Consider the following 23,078-nt stretch of genomic DNA (forward strand, 5'->3'; position numbering starts at 1 on the left):
TTCTTTCTAGTCAATCTTTATTTTACACATTTGCATCACAGCAGGGAGACCAAGCTATACAGACCATCCTGATTTGCATCTACCTTGCTTTTCTTCAAATACTGTTTGCTGTTCATTTAATAAAGATAAAAAAATACTGAAAAAATCCATTTGTGCATCTGAACATGAACTAAAGAATAGGATATTTACAGGCCACCAAAAACCCTAGAACAGGACCTGGCTGTACAGAAAAGTCTTTTCGAGTTCTTTTGGAGGTCATTTACTAAATGAATCCAGAGCTACATTGTACAAGGTGCCCTAAAGCTGCTTAATGACACAAAAGGATCTAAAATTAATTATTAATAGGTATTGAGGGGAAAGGGAAGCCATTCAAACCCATCCTCTGTTTTAACAGAACAGGTACCACCCCAATGCTCCAGTATCCTAGCTACCGGAGGAAGTGCCTCTGATAATGTGGAGGTCAGGCTCTACTTCATTATACAGAGAGCAGAACACCAAGTGAAATCCCACAGGGAAATATTTATTAAGAATTGTCTTTTCTACAGGATTGCTGCAGTCAAAACATAAATGGGTTCTTGAGCCAGTCAACATACAAGGAGTGACTCTTTTCTCAGCCACTTTCTTCTGGTACCTTCACTTTACATGTAAAGTGAGTATCTCAACAGTGTATTTTTCTTAAATCCTGTTTCAGCCACCTGAAGTACATACCATGTGGAGTTCTTAGAGGACCATTGCTATATCCAGGCAAGAAACTACAAGGAAGAAAATGCACAGCTTTCAATATTGCTAGGTAAAAGTGATAAATAAGCCAAAACAGCATCATACCCAGTGGCTACAAGAAAAGCCAGATTAATCCATTTTAGAAGAGTATTTTCCAGCAATCAGCCCCAGGGAACACAATGAAACAGTGGTCAAGCACCTCTGGGGAGCACCACCTCAGTTTTCATGAAATGTTCAGGTTACTGAAGTTACACACGAGGTTTCAGATTTTAGAGAGTGTGTAGGTCCAGTAAAGTCTCAAATGTCCCTGTATCTTCCAGCTACTGTAGACCACATCACCACGCTCTTTTTATAAAAGTGAAAAATGGGGAAACATTTTATGATTGAGATGGAGGTCACAATGCAGAACCAATAAAATACATTTGCTTTAACTGCAGTCTGCTAGCTATTGTTACAGGTCAAGCTGAAGGAGAAAAACCATGTAGACTGAAGGAGTAAGGGTTTCTTTCCTTCAATACCTGCACTTTTATCTGATTTTTTTTTCTTTTTTAAAGAGCTATGCAACTTCAGCTCTCATTGAGCTCAACAGAACCTACAAATACCCAGTATTTGCTTCAAACGCAGCCAATCAGTTCTCAAATGGACAACAAAAGATTTCTTGTCCATCTGGAAGTCCCTGGCCAGACTGCATTCCTCTTCCCTATGAGGAGTGTACCAGAAGGAAAGAGAAGAGTTAATAAGTTAAAAATCTGCCACTGGCCTCTACATGTGCACACAGGAGCTGGTCAAGATGTGCCCTTTCATGGTCAGAAGGAATGTTGCAGTGCTTAAGGATACTTGGTGGATGCACACTCACTTTACAGAGTCCACCTAGCTTAGAAAAATACATCTTCCATGCTACTAGCTCCAAGACAAAATACTGCAATGCAGCAAATTTTTACAACATGCTCCCAGGGTATGCCAGAATGGAAATCCAGGAACAGGGCACTCAGCTGGAGAGAAACACTGAACAATGCGCTGCACAGATCACGACATGCTGCGTTAGATGGCAACATGAAAGAATATCTTAATAGGACAGCATGTGTCTTCTTCAGCTAGAACGGCTGCATTCTGAGGAAGCAGCAGCAATGTTCTGGATGACCCCATTATGTCTTGTTTTCTTTTAATATGTCTCTTGATAAACCATCAAGGAAAATATTCTCAAGCCTGAAGAATGCAAGAGCCTGGCATTTGCACTGCAAGGAGGTTTCCTGTGGAAGACAGCTTGCTGAACAGTTACAGCAGTAAGGAGGAGTGTATCAGTGGCATTTGCATGTCATCAGTGGGGATTTATTGGGGCATAAACTGCATTGCAACTAAGAGCGAACTGATGTCATTCTAGTCTGCAGAGGGTGCTGAATACTCCACAGCAGCAACGCGTGTAACTGCATTCACAACCATTTATTCTGAATTGCACCAAACCTGCCTTTCCCGGACTCCTGTCGGTTATACTGCTGTATACTTGCAGCGATTGTTTTGGTCGCTCATCTCAGTAAAAAGCAAAGACAGCAGAGCTTGACAGCCTGTATCCTAGAGTGATCTGTACAGCCACAAGCAGCTCTTCTACCTTCCCTCCCCATGAAAGGCAAAGCTTCCTATGAGATATACAGCAGTCAGCATTTGAAAGGCAAGCACTGCGATTATCCTGTCTGGTGAGCTCCTAAACTGCTGCTGTTCACTAGCAATAGAAATAGCCATGCGCTCGCAAGTCATGCAGACGTGGGCTTGCCTCGGGAGGAAGAGGGAGGGAGCAGCCCTCCCTTTGGTGCTTCCTGGTGCAGCGCGTGCTCCACATCGTGCAAGCAGAGCAACTGCAGCCATCCTCTCCATCCTCCAACATCCCAGCCACCACCCAACCCTAAAGACCACTTTTTTTTTTTAAACCTGCACCAAGGACTGCTATACAAGAGAAAGGGGAATTTCTTTTGAAAAGGCTGCAGTAAGAACCTGTCACTTTTTTCACCCCAACACCCATATTTTGTTTCCCTTACTAATACTTAGGCCCAACTTGTTACTGCTGTACTGCTGGTTAGCATCCAGCACCAAGTGCCAGCTGAAGTTGGTTGTATAGTTGACTGTTTAACCTCAGGTCTGAACATGGAAACACCTCTTCTAAAAATGCTTTTGAAGTCCTACGATGGCTTTTCATGACAAGATAACAGAAAACACTCATTCCTTGGCCTTTGACTAAGGAGCCAGGGACTCAATAGGTAAACCTACACTGTACACAAATTTAGCAAAAAATCGCATATAAAAAAGAAACCTGAGACTAAGGTATAAAGCACTGACCACCTCAGCAGCTCCACTGATGCTGAGGTACAGAATAGCCAGCTGTTTGGAACCACTCAGTGGCACATGCTGGGATCCCAGTACAACCACTGATGTTTTGGGGGTGAAGAGCTGCACCCATCAGAATTTCACATCTCATTCATAAAATGTATTAACAGTTTCTATGACAGCATCTTGTCTAGATTAAGAATGTGTTATTGCACTTCTGTTCCTGACAGAAAATCCTTATGCCTTACCTGACTGCCAGACTTCAAGTCTCTAGTAGACTACTCCAAACAGAGTTTACAGCCTGTATGAGTAGCCCTTTGGATGCAGGTAATGACATTTTCCATGGGGACAGAGTAACTGCACAAAGAACATGAGGATCAGTTTTTCAGGTATTATATTTAAGTGTATGATGAGCTGGGACTACCTACATGTTTGTTTACACTACAGTTCCTCACATCTCGACCATTTAATATGCAGAAGAATTCTTCATATGAAAGGTCTAAAAGCCTCATAGATCACATAACAGCCTTTCTAGTAGCGTAGGCACTCTATTTCCACTAAAGCTGTGTCTTTGCAAGACAAGGACACCAAAAGTCAAACCATCACTGCTGACTATTATGCCATTACAGCTGAAAAGGAAAATAAAGAGGATTTTGTATTGGGAGAAGAGGGCTATTCTCATATTTTTTTCTGAAGAGAAACCAATTCCAGGTACCAAAGCAAATAGTTTCACTTCTAGCATTTCCACAATCAGTAGAATCAACACCAGGGAAGAGAAGTGGCAAAAGGAGAATGCAAAGCTGCTCTTAAAACAGTAAGCCTTGAACAAGTACAGACTGCTCGCTTAAGAGTTTTACAATCCCTGCTCAAGACTGAGAAAGCAGCGGTTCAGCGTTCCAAAGAGATAAACCCTCTTCTAAACTTACTAAAGCAATGAGAAATCCTCTGATCAGTTACTCAGATATCTAGTCCCTTCAGACAAAAAGAACAATTCCTAATGAGCTAGTAAGAGATGTTGGCACATCTGGAAGCTATTTGATGCTGTCTATCCCTGTCACACTGACAGAAGCACTTTGCTTGACAGCACCATATATGTCTAATGTTTCTACATGAAGATTAAGGCTTCAGTGGGTCAATGAGTCATACTTGATTTTTCTTTTTTCCTTAAAGCTTATCCCCTGTTACATCAGTGAACAACTCCAACCCCCCCCAAAATTAATCACTTGCTATGCCTCACTGCTATAGCTAGAGGCACCATTTTGCCTTACTAGCAAAACCAGAGCACTAGAGGTAAAATGTACATGACATTTTAACATGTCTCTGAAGACTCCACTGCAAATTTGCAGCTAATCATTAAGACTTCCATATTGCCGGATATTGAGAGTGCTCTGGTCATAACCCTCTCCTTTCCTGACAAAACCATTTATGACTGGGAGTTGCAGTCTCCTGGTTTTGACAGCAATTCCATTTTGACCAATTCAGCTCATCTCGGACAGCAATATCACTAATCTTACATAGCCAGAGAGGTACAAGTAGCCATCCAGAGAGGCCGAGATGAAAGTGAACCAAAGATTTATGCTGCAGTAGGTTCGCCAGACAGAATTCCAGTGGAGATTTTGGCACTGTTTACACAGTGCCAGAAAGGAGTGTGCCTTTTGAAATACCTTGAAAATATTTCATAACGCAGATCAAAGTGCTCTGAGCCACAGCTTGAAATTCAATGTTTAAGATAGCATGGCAGACCCCTAAAAAGCAAGCAATCTTACACCCCTTGTGTATTTCTTGTCAGGTGGGTGTGAATCAAGAGCAACTCCATTAACAGTGGAGAATTCATACTAACACTTATTGCACTATGGGCTAGTGCTTTTTAATGGAGAACAGCTGCTTGCTTCCTGTATAGCAACACATTTGAAAACCTGACGCATTCAAGTGGATACCTGCACAGATTAGACAAGACACTTACCAACCTTCCCACTGATATGAGGAGTGGCAAAAGCCATCTGATCCAATACTCCATTTAGTCTCTCTGCAGTTGTTTCTATTAATTTGTTTTTCAACGTTTTGTCCAAGCCAAAAGGAAAGTTCATAAAAAAAGAAAAACTTACATCTCGTTTTCCTATCTTCTGTGACACTTTGTAATTCCCAGCATACATGTTACATAGCATGTGTGTATATATATGCGTTATATAAAATATATACTTTACATACACACTAAAGGTCTCTCTTCACATTAGTATAACACATTCTGAAGAATGCAATTGCAAACAATTTAGAATATCTAACTGATCCAGAAAGGGAGGGGGGAAAAGAATAAGCTACCCAAAATCCCTAGGAAAGCTTCGCACTCCTTGCAGGTACCAAGAGATCCCATTTTCTTATGATCAGAGGAATAGTTAGATTTTTGCACTGCTTTGCTCCCCCTAGACATACCCCACTCTGCAGTTTCAGTGTTGGGAAGTGCTAGTTGCTCCCTTTCCACTGAGAGTAATATTAATAAATTAAAAAAGTTTCTCTGAAAGTGCTGCCTTAGTCCGGTCCATCATGCCGTGCTCTCCCACTCGCCCCGTGTCTCTGCTGAACCATTCACCACTTTCTTGACCTTCTTCATGCCCTCCATTACTCCAGAAGTTGTCACCCTAGAGAAGAAAGAAACACCATTTCAGAGAACAGAACTTCAACTATGACATCCATTTCACCAATATCCCAGGCTTGTGTTCTTGCATATGTCCATAACACTTTCTTCAAGTGTCTCTTTACACAGACCTAGCAGTCTTCATGTTCTCTCTTTTCCACTGCTACCATTTTGCAGGCCAGGTATCATCTTGGACACAACGCTGATGGGAGCTGGGAGCAAGGCAGCTGTCCTTGAGAGCCTCAAGCACCTCCTCATCTGTCATTAAAACTAAGATGGACCTATGTAGACTGGCTTGTCACTCCCTGTTCACAGACACAGCAGTGATATAGGGCCAACCCTTCATGCCTGGTAATGGGAAAAGAGTAATGTCCTGAGACACTGGGTGTGCCAGGCTCTGGTATAGCTGCCTAGGCAGTGAGAACTACCACCAGGACTGGCTGATCTAGTTGCCAAGTTTCACCAAGACTGTTGTTAATCCATTCAGGCTTTACAGGATTCGGATCACAATGAACTACAGCATATTTTTTTAAAAAAGGCTCATGCTTATTGACCCGTATGCCCAGAGCAACCATGCCACGCTGCTTTAACCTCCAGCTGCCTCCAGAAGTAATCACCCACAACCCATCCAACAGACCTAAAAAAGCAAAAGTAGCAGGCTGCATAGGAGGATCAGGACAAGAAGAAACTATAGCATCAAAACAAATGTTTACAAGATTAAAACATTTGTATCTCTACAGTGAATGTGGCTCCTTAGTTAAAGCCTCTTATCATGGTGGTGGTGGTGAAGAGACCAAGATGGACTGCTAATAGACAAGGTCTAAACTGCACTCAGCTTGGAAGTTTCTTCACATGAAACCACTGCATGCTTCAGTTTCCTTCTCTAATGCTAGGGAAAGCATTAGCAGCAGAGCATTAGAAAGTCTGCAGCAGAATAAGCATTATCATTACTCGTACTTGAGAGAAAAGAGCAGGCAGGGCTGGTTAAACTGACACCAGCCGGCTTTTACTGAAGTTTGAGCAGCTTGCTTAAAAACATTTTCCTATACAACTGAACACCCTTAGTTCTGTGCATTAAACGTTTTCTTCTGCATTTGCTATGCTTTTAATAGGTCTAACTTATTACACAAATACACACACAGTGGACACTGTCCCAAATGAACTTTATTAACTTAATGCACACTGAGTCCTGTTAATAGCAACACTAGTCAATGAACAGCAAGATAACAGAATAGAGGTCATCCCTACTAATCCAAGCCTGGATTTGTCATGGCAATCTGACCATTGAACTATAAAGCCTCATAATACTGTTCAAACATTAGACAGACTGATCTGTTTATCCAGCCAGAACAGTATCACTACTCTCAGAACTACCCAGACTACCCAGAAAGCTCTTCAGCCCAGTATCTTTCTCTGCTGCTGTATAAAACAGATTATCTGCATGTATAACCCATTTGTTTTCATTCTTTTGCACAATATGATTCTCATTGCATACTAGTATTTTTTCATACAAACGTGCTGCAGAGGTTATTTTGGATGCTGAAAGCCAGGTAAGAGTGCCAATAGCACAATGCAGTCACAAGGGATGCCTGGAAGCATAAATAAAACTGTCTAGTTTGAAGATGCAGCCTTCAGTCTGGGTACGCTTTCACCTGCTGTTCCCATGTAAGACTACTTTACTTGATCACACTAGCTAGCAGCATCTTCACAGCATCACTCAAGAGTGATATCTCAGGATAGTATCTTCAGATACACTCTTCTGATAATGCCTTTAGTTCCACATCAGATATCAGCTTGTGTTCACCTACTGTAGAAATACTTTATCCAACAACAACAAAAAAAAATCAGTATATCCAATGGCTCTAGCGGTGGCACTATTGGGATGGCCAGTAGTTCAGACAAATCAGAGTGGGTCTAGATGATCTAATGTTTAAGGGAAGAGAGAAAGCAGCAGAAAAGTGTAGATCAAGTAGTAACTTTATTCCCCATCAAAATTAAAAAAGAGAAGAATAAGGAAGCAGGCTGCTTAAAGGAGAAAGAAGTAGCAAACAGTAAATGGATTTGCCAGGAAGAAAACATGTCAAGTCTTCTAGGAGAGAAAGCATGTAGTAGATCTCTAAGTCTTCCCTCTTCACAGAAGTTTTCCCACTGTCACATATGACACTTTCCTAAGTAATCTAGGGAAGCATGGGCTAGATGAAAGTGTCATAAGTGGATGCATAACTAATTGGAAAAGCATACATTGAGATGTACTTAATGGTTTACTATCAAAATGAAAGAACATTAAGCATTGTTCCAGAGAGGTCTGTCCTGGGTTCACTTCTGCTCAACATTTTCAGTAATTGTCTGGGTAATGGAATAGAGAGCTTGCTTATTAAATCTGCAGAAGATATTAAGAGCTACATATTTGAGAACAGGACTAGAATGCAGAAAGATCCTGGCAAACTGGAGTAATGGTCTGAAAAAAATATGGGACAATTCAGAAAGACAACTACAAAGTTTACTCTTCAGAAATAATTAACTTCATAATTACAGAATAGAATAAAGGGCTAAGTATCAATTCTTCAGAAAAGATGTGAAGATTACAATGGACTACAAACCAAAAGTGAGCCACTACCATACCATTGAAACAGCAGACATACTGGGATATATTAATAGGTGTTTTGCATAACACCAAAGTAGTCCTAACACTTGACTCATAGCTAGTAAGATCCCACCTGGCACATGGTCTAGAATTTAGCACTGCACATTAGTACAACTACAAACCCATTACACATCCAGAAGAAAATGATCAGAGGTTACTGCAGTAAAAGAAATGATCTGCCCACAGCAGGACAGGATGAACAGCTATCTACTGAAATTGCAGCCAGGTAAAGTCAGATCATTTGTTATCAGAGAGTCCGCAATGACAGCAAAGCACTGGGAAAGACTTCTTGGAGGAGGTGGATTTCTCAACAGTGAAAGCTGAAGACCATCTGTCTAACGAGCACTGATCTTGTCTCATGACAAGCAGTGTAGCTCTTGAGGCCCCGTTTCCTAAGACTGCTCACATACAACGGGCAATTCCTTTCCCTCTCAAAATCAGTTCAGACAACATTAGTGCCCAGTAAAGATAACAGCACTATCAAGCACTCTGCAATTCTCATTCTAGTCCTCTGAGCAGTTTCAGAACTTCAGTTCTGACCTGCAACACTGCAAGTAAATATTCCTTAACTGCAGTTTGCCAACCTGCATTTCTAGCCCATAAATTAATGACAGCTAAAATACAATGAATCCTTCTCACTAATTTTGTCTCTCTCTAGAGAGAATTTTTATGACTGTCAAAGTGGTAAAGAACCTGTCACAAATGAGGCAGAAAAGCAGTCCCCTGAACACCCCATTGTACAGGCTATGGAAATTCAGTGTTTTTGACTGTTCTTCATTATATACAAGGTATCAAGGGATTGCTAAATATCCAGAAGCATTTTCAGTCTTCCACAGTGGTGCCTTTCAACTGTCTTTTTTCTCCTATTTTATAATCCAGCTGGAAAGCAGACAGCAGCCAACCTTCACAAGTTAAGTCTCCGATACTGCAAACTGGAGTGAAAACTGATCTGCTATTGAACAAAGCAGCTGATCTCAGCATGGGAAAGTTGTGTTAGGTGAAGAAAATCACTTCCAGTGGAGAACATCATGAATCAGTCTGCCATGAAGCACAACCTGAGAGAAAGTACAGAAAAGCAACCAACCAGGACCTCGAGTCTCAGTACAGAATAGGCTGCCTCATAATGCAAAGAGAAACTCCAGATCCCAAGACATAAAGCAAACGTAGGTCAGTGTCACCACATCAGTAACTATGTTGGTGCTGCTCTGAGTGTTAAGAAAAAATAAAAAAACCCACAGTCTCCATGCACTTAGTAAGATTTACTGAATCAAAAACATAACCATTAATGGCTTTTCTTGTAATTCCTCCTCCAGTGAGGATATCCTCACCCTACAAGCATTTCTGAACATCATCTCCAGACCTGTAGCAGAACACTCTGGTACCTGACATTTAAAGTAACACTCATTGAGCTAATGGAATAATTCCTGCAGAAGTAAAAGAACAAAACTGCTTCCTTTTCCCCTTTCCTCACCCATCTCATCTACTGCACTGTTTATATTTTAGTGTTCATGCCCCAGAAGTGACATTAGGGCTGGAAGCCCGGCAACCCTTTCTGCCAAGTGTGGCTGCACCTTTTCAAGCAGAGCACTTTAATCTAACAAAGTGTCAGTGATGTGCCCACATACTGACAGACCAGGCTCGCGAGGCTGCCCAGCACAGGATACACAGAAAGCCACTTTGTTGATGCTGAACGGCTATTGACCCTACTTGAAAAAGAACAGACTGGTCCTTAGTTCAAGTTTAGTCATACTCTCCTCTCCACCAGGGCAATTTCTATAGAGGCTGGTATAACTGGGAAGAGCGACCTATAACAGCTGTGGATGTTTTACACTAACCAGCCTCTGTCTTACAAGAAAGCAAACAAAAAACTTTGCAAACTTGTTACAAGTTACTTTCACTGATCTTAATATATATTTTATTTTTGAGAGTTTTATGAGTTGACAGAGGGAAGATTTGTACCTTATGTTGCCTTTGTCACAGACATCTAGTCTTTGGATTTTTTTTAAACAGATTTCCACACTTTCCTTACCAATATTTACAGTTACTGCTAGACAGAGCTTTGTATAGTTTGTACTCTGAAAGCAGTTATAAACTAGAGCTGTGCTTAAAACACCCTATTTTTGCTAGGAAATTTAAGCAAGCCTGAATAACAGGCTTGATGACCTCAGCTCTCCCTTCCACTGGCTCATAGAAGTGTTGAGTCTAAAGAAAATGAATGCTTCTGCAGCAAGTGTTTTAAAAAACCCTGATTTTAACAAAAACCCTCTGGGAGAGGAAAACAACCATAAAGCAAAGTGCTTTGCATTTCACCTGTAAAACACCAACCTGGAAATCAGACATAGCAGAATACCATGAAGTTTGAAATTTGCAAGCTTTTAATTTCTGCCATAGCCTCTGAAAACAAGTGGGTATTTTATAACATGAAAAACAAAACATACACTCAAACAATTGTTAGTCGGGATGCCGTCAGGCACTTAGTCACTTGCTCAAATAAGCCTTGATATTTTTCCCCACAAAAACAACAGTTAATATCTATAAAAGCAAAAATAGGACCAGCAAGACCAAGTCAACAAGAAATTTAATACTCTAACTGCAGTGCTTCACCTATCACAGAATGTGTATACACCATGATTTTTAAATATGTGTAAACTTAACCTCCCTGATGCAGCTGGGGAAGGGAGAACAGGACTCTTCCACAGATGACCCCCTGCCAAGTGTCCAAATGGAGTAAAACTGACAGTGAATCAGATGAGAAGAATCCCAGCAAGGCTATGGGGAACAAACCACAAGGCACAACAACGGGAACTCCCACGGCAAAGAGCAAAATGCCTTACTAGGAAAAAAGCTCACAAAGAGTTCTGATCCTCCAGTTTCGAGTAAGGTCTCTTTTGCTATGGCAAGATGACAATCACTTAATTAGTTCATTACACTTTCTCCGGGTTATTCCTAGCAGATTCTCTTAAATCTAGCAGCTTCTCCAGCTTAGTGAATTCACCACATCTGAAAGTTGCCAGATTAATAGCCCTAAAAAAATTACACGAGTAAAAATTCATTGAGTATACAATGCAGAGTTGAAATGCACTCTACTAGGCAATCTAAGGAGAAAAGCTCACTTTTGTGCAATCACAAATCCCGCTACATCTTCTAGTTCAGACAGCACCTTCCTAATGTGGATGTTTGTTTACCAGCACCCAAACTGAAACCAATTTCTTACATAAACCATCTAAACACCTTTAAGTGATAGTGATTTTAAAGTCATTGCCTACTAGTTGGATTCAACTTGTGACAACAACAGATTAGTTTATGGACCCAAAACAAATAAAAATCAAGCACTCGGAAAGAAGATCTTGGTTTCTAAAGACATTTCTGAGAATTAAACTCCTCACATAACACTTCAGGCTGGATTCTACCCCATAAACCTCCTTGTAGCAATTCCCCAATAAGCTCTATTTCCTGAGCTGTGTCAACTATGAGGTTAGCAAATAAACACATTCTGCCTTTTTTCAAAGGAAAATTGGAATGTTGACTTGTCTTACCCAAAACTGGGTAAGAAAGGAGAATTGCCAAATTGGAAGCAAACTCTTAGGAAGAGATTTCTGAGCCTGTATGCGAATTGCAATTATGCATGAAATACATAACTGCTAAAGAGATTAGGTTAGCTCTATTCCTACTAAGGCAACAGAGTCTGCAGTAATTAAAACTGTATTCAATACTTCCAGCATGCTGAATTTCTTAGGGCAGCTTCCACTACAGAAAGTGAGTAGCATTTCTGAACCTAAGTCCTCAGAAAAAAATCACTGCAAAGAAAAGGACAGGGGATTGGCTTGAGCCCCACTTTATAATTTTTCCAGACTAACTCAGCTCTTACTGCTTGTGGTACCTTATTGTTTAGCAGCAAGGAATGGAACAGTAAGGAGTATTAGTAAAAATTTGTCTGCTCAGCTCAACATTGCTTAAGATAGCTTCTGCAAAGCTACAGGCTCAGCTTCAAGGGGGAAAGGACCTTACATCGCATTCTAGTTGCTCTGCAGATGAACAGAGCAGAGCTTAGTGGCTGCAGTGAAACATATACCCGTACAAAATTCTCAGGACATTATGCCAGCTGGAACCCCAAAAAGCTCCTACCACTGATCACACAGAAAACACCAGTGAGAAGCGCAGCAACCCAGGCCAGCTCATCTTGGTCTTCTTGTTGGAGATTAAGCAACTCTACATCCACTAGAATTAGGGATCTCTCAAGAACCGTCTGAAGCTATTCCTCATTCTGGGCAACAGCTGGAGGCAGTGGGCTAGCTTTTAAAACCCTCTTCAGCCAGCCTCAAACCCCTTCTCTACATAAGCATCAAGAAACAATCAGATATAAAAAGGGCAGAGTGACTTACTGGGGTTCTTACAACATAAGGCAATTTCCCACAAAAAGGCAAGTGTGACACCACACTGCATGAGTCCTACTATTACCCTGACGATCAAACAGTCTTAAGGGTAGCCAGCATGTATCATTAGCATGACACAAACCCATAAGCAAGCACACAGCAAATCAAGAATAATGTAAGGGTGCCTATATTCATCCTCTGGTCAAGTCCACAAGATCCCAGCAAAAACACTGGTGAAGTACTGACCTTAATGTGCTGCTCACATTTAAAAGGTCTGTTTTTAAAACAAAACACACTAGAACACATATTCTGTAGATTGTTATGTTGTCTGGGTTTTTTTTGGGTTTTGGTTTTTTTAAAGCATGAGGACTTATTTTCAGGCATGACAAACATACAGCACTAATGACAATTCACAAGACTTACTGATGATCAATACCACAGATTAAACAGAGAAGCTGTTTAACTTGGCATTTCCATGGGCATCTTCTTGCCCTGTGAAATGCTTCATCAGCTTATTCCACACCACTGCAATACCCAGCTCAGGTTTTCCTATGCATATCACAAGCCTCTCGTTGTTTAACAGATGCCTCGATCTTTAAACATGATAGCAGATCTTAATCTTTTTGGAAGAAAGACTTCTTAGAGACATGAAGTAAGCTGTTTTTAAGCATTACTTTTCTCAAAGCAAGTGAAGAGGTAAGAAAAAGTGTGTTTGTGGTGGGGTGCTCTTACACAGCTTCCATCTCCAAATCATCCTCATCATCTTGAGAGAGCTGTAGATAAGGGTTGTCTGATGCTGGACGGAACTTGTACCCAGTGAGGACAAAGAACACAAGTGTGGCCATTTCATCTAGCAACTGCAAGTAAAAACACAAAATTGAAGTTTATTCTTGTAATCCTTCACAGTCAAAGCATTTCTCCTCATTCATAAGGTTCAAGATTTAATGGCCAAGAAGCCTGTACCATGGCAGAAACGAACAAAGCAATTCCCATCCTGTTATCATTAATCCCAGGTTAAAGGCTGTCAAAGCTCTTTGTTCTTTCAGCTTTCCTTGTCACTTTAAATATAGTTACAATTCTAGCCATCATTCCAGTGCTTTTAAATAACTAAGGCAAAGCTTGGCTTTTAAATGAGAAAAAAATATATACATCCCTAAGTTTTTTGGTACTTCCAACAGTTAATGTATTCCAAAGACTCCCTGCACAGTTACTTGGATTATACGTTAAGAAACCAAGTATTTAAAAGTCACTAGGCAAATAAAGCCTGTAAATGGAAAAGCGAAAGCCTATTTCACTGGCTCCTGGGGACTTGATTACACAGGGCAAACCTGACTAATTTTTTTCTCCTTTGTATGTGCTTGATTAATTTCCTTCAGACGTTTTTAAATTGAAAGACTAAAATCAATAATGCAATTACTTTCAGACATCTCATGTATAATCCAGTAGCCTTGCTGGACAAACACGAAACTAAAAATATATTCCTGCCACCCTATGGGCATTAGTGCTAAAAAAAATCAGGAGGAGCCAGAGCACAGCACTGCACTTTTAGAAATTCTATTACAACGTGTAGAACAAATTATGGAAATTTTTTTGTGCAGTTACACTTAAAGATTAAAGAGGGATTAAAATTCAAGGGATGGATGTATTTTCCTTTACTGGCAAATACCTGGTACAGCCATTTCCACTGGAATGGAACAGCAATCTTTATGAGAATTGCAATGATCCGTGTGAAGTAAATGTAACACACAATCTGTGGGAGGGAAAAGGACAAAGCATGAGTGAGATCAATAGCATCATCCTTGTAGAGCCTCTTTTCCCAGAGAAATAGCTCAAACAATTCCCAGACAACTCATCATGTCAGATTAGCCTTATTATACTTCTTGATAAACATGGAAGATATAGACCGAGGGCTCTGCTGCTTGTTGAACATCCAAATGACTCAAGCTATTACTAATATTTAAAGTGCTTTCCTGCTCTAAGTATTAGGATTTTATAGAACTCAAGAATCAGGATTGTAATTTATTACTCTTACCACTTATAAGAGTCTGAAATGAGGCTGCTGGAAACCATTAAGAAGGTTATGCTCTCTTGGGAAGTATGCTCACAGCTCCCACTGACTTCATCAGAAACTGCATGCCTGCATCTCAAGGCACCATTTGATCCCAAGTTTAATTTTTAGCAAGTTTATAGTACGTTATTCAAGCCCATCAATTCAGGTGGCAGCTCAAGCTGTCTCCAGAGGAAATTAATTAGCATTACAAATAGTTGAAACCAATTTAAGGACAGCCAGAAGGATGCAACCACTAGATATAGAAGGGAAGTTACTTTGAGAATTGTAAGCCAGTCGACCAAGATACCAAAGCACAGCACTACCACTGAACTAGGAACATCTCCACCCCATCCACCAATTACAGCAGCTTCCAACAACTAATCCATCAAAGTGCTTGAAAGGCTTATAAGTGTTCTGTATACATATGTACAAGTTTCTTACTTACCATAACATAGTAATGCCTGAAAAGCTTCAGCTTTGCTAGGTTAATGGCAGCTGCCAAGAGAACACAAAAGTCCATTAGGAAATTTGTTAAAATTAGACAGTTTCTGTTGATGCTTGTCTACAACGTAGACAAGTGGTCAGAATTAGAACTCAAGTAATCCCAAGTTAGAAGCTTTGTCCCACAAACTGTTGGATGCTCTGAGAAATGTCAGCCTGGCTTATTTTCATAGTGGACAGTTCCTACACTGGTGTGAATTCCCTCTTAAAAGGCAACTCAATGAGATCACCTTTATGCTAAGTTTTACATGCATACGCTCTGCAATAGACAACTTTTATCTAATGCTTATCTGTATACAGCCAACTACATACTGTTGCCTCACTCCTGCCACAAGCCCTGGCACTTCACTTTACCTCAGAGTCATTCAGAGCAGCTAAAGACACAGAAGGGGTCAGGAAGTACTCAACAGAAGACAGCAATTTTCTAGGCGGTAATCAGGGTTCGGAGAACTATTGCACCTTGTTGAACAGCGGCAGAAGTATTTCAGCACCTAAGCTGTGTCCTCTATCATTCATGGCTCAGTCACAATTTACAAGTGAAACAGAAACGCATACGAAACAGTTCTTATGACAAATGCATGCATTTGAGTCAAACCATGTAAGCTCAGGCCCCAGGCTAACCTACACTTATTGGACAGATTACATCAGCTCTTGAGGAACACAGCATATACTGATGGGAATGAGCAGAGGTCAACAGATGGAACAGCTGTCAACTCTGGTTTGAGAGTCAGGTTTTATAGGTGCAGCAGGATTACAAGCGTGGACCCCTGGTGTTTCTGTGACAACAGGAGAGGCAAAGAGTCCAAGATATGTTGACAGCATACACAGATGCAATATATTTAGAGCCAGTGAATACAAGTTGTCAGTCAGACAATACTGGCACATAATTACTGGTATTCCCTCCAAACCCTCCTTATGCTTTTAACATGTGTAGAAGTGCAACACATTGTGCTTAAGTTTACCTGCACTCCCTCAAAGAAACCACCCACTACAAAAAGCAGATTCGTAAAAGGCTCTGTGTATTTTCACATAAGATCTTCCAGGTTCCCAATAGGGCAAAACATAGTATTATGCATCAGGATGAGGAGGGCTAACAGCTACGAGATGCTTCATTTCCTGTGACAAGAACATTGAAACTTTTCCTATGAAAAGGCAATGTAAAATGCACCACTTGCAAGAGAAGTTGTGCTACAGATTCCCACTACATAAATTACAGCAAATAGAAACACCACTATTATAAAACTATTTTGTGTTATCTAAAGATCAAGAGAGTGACTTCCCCAAACAGTTACCACAGACGGTAAGCTACGGACACCATGAAATAGATATAAACCCTCCTCCAGTAGACACAACATAACAACAGCACCTGACTAACACAAGGCATAGATAACTGACAGGTAGATAGAAGTAAACTAGTTAAGAGTGGCTTTGATTTAGGAATAGGTAGAGGCTTCTACACTTCCTTGTCAAATGGTACGTTTAACCTCTGACAGAGTGCATAGCACATCAGTAAAAGAAAGCAGCACCAGAGCCCAAGAAGAAAAGACAACCTTTTCTGTGCAAGACCACCAAACGCGCATGCGAGTAAATGCATATGTGTGTAAATCTTATGGCACAAACAACATGTCAGAGTAACACTGGTTCTTCATTTTGAGAGGGTACTACGTTTTGGACTGCTATATGAAACACTAAATATAGAATAGTATCTACTATGCAGTACACAGTTCTGGACTCCAGAAAACACTGCCCAAGCTCTAGTCTTGCATTTGTGGAGTACCAGCAGTCAAGTTCTAAGAGCTCTACGCTAGGCAACAGATGCCAAGACCTGTAATTGCAAGAACAATAATCTAACCAAATCCTTAGTAGTTAAGCCAGCTCTGAGACATTGGTTTAGCTACTTCTCCCTCATTTTCCCACATCCCAGAAGCTAGTTTCTCATATTTAAATAGCAGAAACTTAGGGATTTTCATGGGTCTAATCTCCTATCAGACAACTGAATGTTGAAAGTTCTTCATAATATAGTTGAAGAAAGACTAAAGCATATATATATGCAAGATAAATTCATTAGATCTTGAAGCAGAAAAAGCAATGTTGTCTTATTTAAAGAGCAACTACACACAGTGTGATCACAAAGATCCTGGGATTTACCACATACAGGATTGTACATAGAAGGATCTATTTTAAACTCAATGCATTCATTTTCTGAAGGACCACCACCAACTGGTGCAGTAACAGGCCATGAGGATTTCCAGGCTTTGTAGTTAAAGGAGCATCAACTCAACAGCTATGATTCAAACTGCCAGTCCACCAGTGCTTTACAGCCAACAACTAAGTGAACTGGGGAGTCATTTCTTTCTGATTCATGCAGTGCATAGGAGGAAAGGATAGTGAAGCCAAAGATCTGGCTGCCAACCGAAGTGCCACAATGCCACCTCTCAGCTGACTGAGCACAGCTCAGAAATCTCACCTACTCATCACGATAATCAATACAGAAGAGTCATAGGTTGGCAATTCTACACCTAGATATCTAGAATGGCTCAGTGTGGAGGAGGAAAAGGGTAAGGGGAGGAAAAGGGACAGAAAAACATCAAGTAGAAAGACTGAAGAGCCAGTTCCAGAAGCTGGCTTACTCAGTTACCTCAGCTAGGTGCCTTCCTCCAGCTGCCTCAGTTTCAGCAATACTTCACCCCACTGTCAGACATTAGCATCAGTGCTAACGTACATCTACAAAATTCTGTTTCTCTGAACACCTCAAAGCTACAGCACACAGTTCTGGAGAGAGTCTAAAATCATCGTTGCTTGGCATCAGCAGCTCATGACTTGCCTTTTCACAGGCTAAATGTGCCCCAAACAGCAACAGCTGAGTCTTGCTATGTTGGACACTTTAAAACTTAGGTTCACCTAGCCTGGCAGTTCAGACAGAGCAACACTCAAGGGGAGAGGCTAGGCCAGCAGCTGTCATTTACAACTTGAATCACTTGCAGACTCAATCTGTAAAGCTGTGATAACACAGCAGCAATCACAGCATGTAGTAAAGGCTGGGTAAATTTGTTATGCATATGATAACCCTTCTTTAAAGGACCAGTACTTAACTGTAGGGTAGAAAGTAGAGACTCTCTACTAAAAGTTTCAAACACAAATGCTTACTTGTGCTCCACCTCTTTCACAGGGTAATTAAAAAGATAAAAGCCATCTTCTGAGGAAGGTTCGATTCTTTGGTTTGTAATAGCATTTATACCTTGTTTCTCTCAGTTGCCCTCTCCATCACCATTTACTTAAACAGCCTGTATTTGCAGCAGTCTGACCTGCATTAATCAAAACATGGCATACCACAAAGTTTTGGAAGTCAGTCTCTCTTTGTCAGATTGCCGACTATGCCAATTTAAAATGCTGAGACAGCTTAGAAGATGGGTAAAAAGAAGGTCAGACCAACTACACCCCTGCCCACCAGAAGACAGTATTTTTTTGATGGATAAATCTGACCTTTTCAGAATATATATGTAATAACAATAAGAGGACTGCAGCTGAGGGCACAGGGAGCTCAAATCCAGACAATACAGTATGTAAGGACAAACCATAATACATCTGGAGTGAACACCCTAAAATACAACTAAAAATATTCCTGCAGTGCACTGCTTGCTATACTGATTGGCACATTTGAGATGCAAACCTTGCCATTACCAATTAATAAACGAAAGTTTTCCAAAAAAAACCCTTTAAGAATGAAGACATATGCAGATTTAGACCTCAAAAGGCAACTACAAGAGTAGCCCAAAAAAGTATGGCCTATAATCTCTACAAGCACTCTTCTTAAAAGCATTCCTGTGCCATAAAGAAGAGGTCGAGCCAACAGATAACAGCAGCTCTCCTACTCTGTGCAAGTAAGATCTCACACTTTCTCATGTGCAAGAGGATGGCAGACTGGTTAACCCTGAATCTTCTGAAACACATTAGCCATTTGGCACAGAAGTTCCCCATCACAGCCAAAAGAAATTAAGTGCAGAATTATCAATAGCAATTGCTATGTCAACTCTGTATAGTTATCTGAGATACCTAGAAGCAATACACTGGAACATAATAGGCCTCCTTCATTTCTCAATTTGCATCTTCCCAGTGCAATCTACTGAGGTCTGGATACTTAAATCACTAAGTTTTATCTCAAGGTTTGAGATGTCCATGTACTGCCTGGAGCACTCTTACCCCTGCACTACTTCCTCCTCCTCAGTGGAGGGCTACAGAGGTGTTTTAGCACTGGTCTCCACAAAGTCATCACCTCCAGTATCTGCTGAGCTCAGCTACACAGAGGGTGTTTCTGCACCACACAGGACTGGGCTCTTTGTTCACAGTGCTTTCATGGTGCAGAAGCAGGAAGACACTGAATACAGAGCATGATTTTTCCTGACATGGGGGCCAGCATGAAAGTATTAATCATCATTTGCCCACCGTACAGCACACAGAGAACGTTGCCTGGGAGCTACACGCTGCAGTGTATTTCCCCTAATACTGCTGCCAACTATGACGTGCTACAGTGCTTCAGGAGAATCGCTAACCATTCGTGACCAGGCTGCACCAAGTTTCATCTCTCTCCTCATATACAGAGGTATGGCCAGAACAAACACTGCGGTGGTGCTTCCAGCTTTCTACTCCTCCCTCAAGCAGCAGATGACATTATATGTAAGAGGAGGTTACTTGAATTGAGAGGTACAGTGATCAGGAATCCGAGTTTCAAACAACAGTAAGTTTACTAAACCGTATTCCCTCTCCTCCTTTTCCCATGACACCTTTAGATCAGATTTAGCAGCCTTCCAACCAAACACTTCTATCTCAGTTTGCAAGGCTGATTTTCTTAAATCTGTAAGCAAGACATTTGTAATGCAGATCTAGAAACGGACAGACGACATGTTCCTCTCTGAAAGGAGATATAGTGACAGACCAGAAGAGGTGTAGCTAGGCACTTGTTTAAGTCTGAAGGTGGCTAGTTAAAAAAAATTGGAATGGGATATTTACACCCTTTGCTATACAGGACAAGGAGCCTGTAGAGATCAGAGATTTTACCTACGCTAAACATCATCTTCAAAGAAAAAAAGCAAACAACCAGGCAGATCAAACACAGTTGTATCAACACTATGGCATGCCTACTCTTCACTAGCAATCCAAAATACCTGTGCATGTAAGGTCTTCCTGGATAAGTTATGGCTCTAGGTCCATTCCTCTACCTTTCCCACTTTAGAAAATCATCTAAAATCAAGTTTAAATGAACATTAGCTAGTGACACCAAATCACTGCTACCTTTAACAAGCCTTTTAAATAACTGCACATAGCGAGTTCAAGAGCCTACAGCAAGCACAGCTATAACAGATTAAAAGACTAGTAGTCAGGCCAGCCTATTACTTCATTTCTATTCTAGTCAGACTGCAGTCATGGCTGCACTTAACCTGGGAGGGGGGGCTGCCTAATAGACAGGTTGTGGAGTAGCTGAAAGAGGACAAGACAAATAGACAGTCAGGAGACACCACCAGGATACTGAGCTGTAAAGTTCTGGAGCTGATAGTTCTGAAGGACACAAGGAAGCCATTTTCCTTAGTCTTCCTCACCAGTGAAGAGGTCACCAGAAGACCCAGTGCCAGGAAAAACAGCTACTGAATTTATAGTATATAATTCCCTAGGACACCCTATAAGTTAATGAAGTCTGTGTGAGAGAAATTGAAAAGCAGCCTCTGAGGTAATAACAGACAATAAATCCTGGCAAGCAATAGGCAGTCTGACCAGGACCACGTTTGTAGATGCAAGATTCAGTCAGCTCTAATCACAGGGTAGGCAGTGCAGCAATTAAGCTGCATGTGAAAGGATCCACTAGCTTTCACCACTTAAAGAGAAAACCATTGTCATTTGTGGAAAAAAAATAAATGCTGGTGAGCTTAAGCGTTTCTGCTAGTCATATTTTCCTTGTGAAAAGGTAAGACATTGAGCAGCACCCACTGCAGAATAGGGCCTCCAAAAGAAGTCTACAGAATTAAGAGCATATGCATCCAGTCAAAACTATCCATTTATAAACCTAACATGAATGATTTTACCCTATTACAGTGCAAACCAAACCATCTTCAGTTTTCTCAGCCAGGCACACTAGCAGGGTGACACCATCAGGCAACTTTCTGCTTCTCTTATCACATTCTTGTTTGCTTGCTCTCCACAGGCTCCTATCAGCAGCCTCTAAATACCTTAAGAACATTGTATCTGACAAGCTAGCCCCATTTTTACGGCTGTCCTGGCCACAATTTGATGCCAGTCTACATACTATTTTCCCTGGAACACTTATTTTCCTTAGTTATTCTTTTATTATTAGTGCAGCATAAGGTTGCTGCAAAGTCCCTCTCAACAATTATCGAACTTGCAGGGTCTCCGCAATCAAGCATGCAAACAGCACTGAGCTACACATGACATTCATGGTGAAGAGCACCATTATCCATGCAAAACAGGCATCTACCAAAACAAAGGATTAGGGAACAGTCCTACAGACAAATGTATATAACTGACTAGCTATAAAGATACATCCATTTCTTCTCAGACCACCTTTTTCTTTTACCATTATACACTACAATACGTCCTTCAGAATGAGAGGGCAGCAGCAGGCTTGGGTTTACTCAGATCTGGATTCTGCCCATCACAACAAACAGTGGATAGATCAAGCACCTTTAATGTTGAACATCCTTGCTGTTGGCAACCTCACTTTTCTTTCAGTCAGTATGCTTTGAAATTATGCAAACTCCATAGCACCATCTTGTGATAAGAACCATCAAGTGCAAGGCTATATGATCACCATAAGGCCACAGAGATCCAGTGGTTTTCTGTCTTAGTTATATGCACTAGCCACTGAATACTCAGCACTGGGAAGAGGCACAGAACCCATTGCCACACAGCAGTTCTACCTTAGTTACATGAAGACTGACCCATTTGTATTGTAGTTGCACACAGTGGCTTTAGCCAAGAATCAGGCCTTACATATGTGAAATCCTCAGCTTGGAAGAAAGTGACCCTGCTTCAAAGAAGCTTCATGTTTAAGCAGACATTGTGACAGTAAGTGTAAATGTACTCCAGGATAGCAGAGGTGGACAAGGTAAAACAAATTAATCAGTGAAAATCACTGGATCAGTAAAAGCATGTTGATCAGAAAACTATCAGTAACAACAGTCATGTTAGATTATCAATAGTAACCTCTTTCACATCAGTATCTAGTAGTAATTAATACTTAACTTTTTTCCAGTCTTGAAGCTCAGAAATGTTGGGCTCATCTTTAAGTATTGTCTAGTTTTACAGCTGGGAAAAAGAGACCTAATCTGTGTTCTGTACAGAGCTGAGCTCTGTAAACAACCTGACACTTCATCCAATAGATCAGAGAGGTAACCTGCACTAAAATGCAAGTGTCTCACCAGAAGCCAAGGAATGGCTGGAAGAAGCATCTAGACCTACGAGAACATCTCCAGGAAGGAGAGACAAAAGTTAAAGGATAAGACTGGGTTTGAACAGACAGGATGAGCCAACAAAGGTCCTTCTCCAAATAAAGCTTTCAAGAACAGTTAGCCATCAAATGACAGAATACCAAAAAGGCTGCTCACTTCCAAGGAAGTCAGCGCTATACTTCATGGATTGAATCTGCAGCCAACTGCAAACCAACAGCTGATGAACTATTTCAGAAGAAGTGAGAGGACGAGGCAGAAAAGCAGACACTATAGAAGCTGTATTAGGCTTGACTTTCCACCCATCATGTCATTTTACTGCTACATTAAACATAATTCACTGGTACACAAGCAATCCCTTAAGCTGCTGTACAAACATACAAGCTGA

General features: G+C 40.9%; 1 protein-coding gene across 1 annotated transcript in view; it reads right to left on the minus strand.

Moving 5' to 3' along the window:
• The window catches only part of GPR107 (G protein-coupled receptor 107), a 42,675-nt gene continuing 19,597 nt past the window's right edge, over positions 1-23,078 (minus strand). Inside the window, exons 15-18 of the mRNA XM_067309334.1 lie at positions 15,181-15,230; positions 14,352-14,435; positions 13,418-13,542; positions 1-5,672 (exon numbers count right to left, since the gene is read on the minus strand). Coding sequence (XP_067165435.1) covers positions 5,576-5,672; positions 13,418-13,542; positions 14,352-14,435; positions 15,181-15,230 — 356 coding nt within the window. The 3' untranslated portion in view covers positions 1-5,575. The remainder of the gene's footprint in view (positions 5,673-13,417; positions 13,543-14,351; positions 14,436-15,180; positions 15,231-23,078) is intronic.

Source organism: Apteryx mantelli, chromosome 21 (genome assembly GCF_036417845.1).
Source record: "Apteryx mantelli isolate bAptMan1 chromosome 21, bAptMan1.hap1, whole genome shotgun sequence".
In the NCBI taxonomy this organism is placed as follows: Eukaryota; Metazoa; Chordata; class Aves; order Apterygiformes; family Apterygidae; genus Apteryx; species Apteryx mantelli.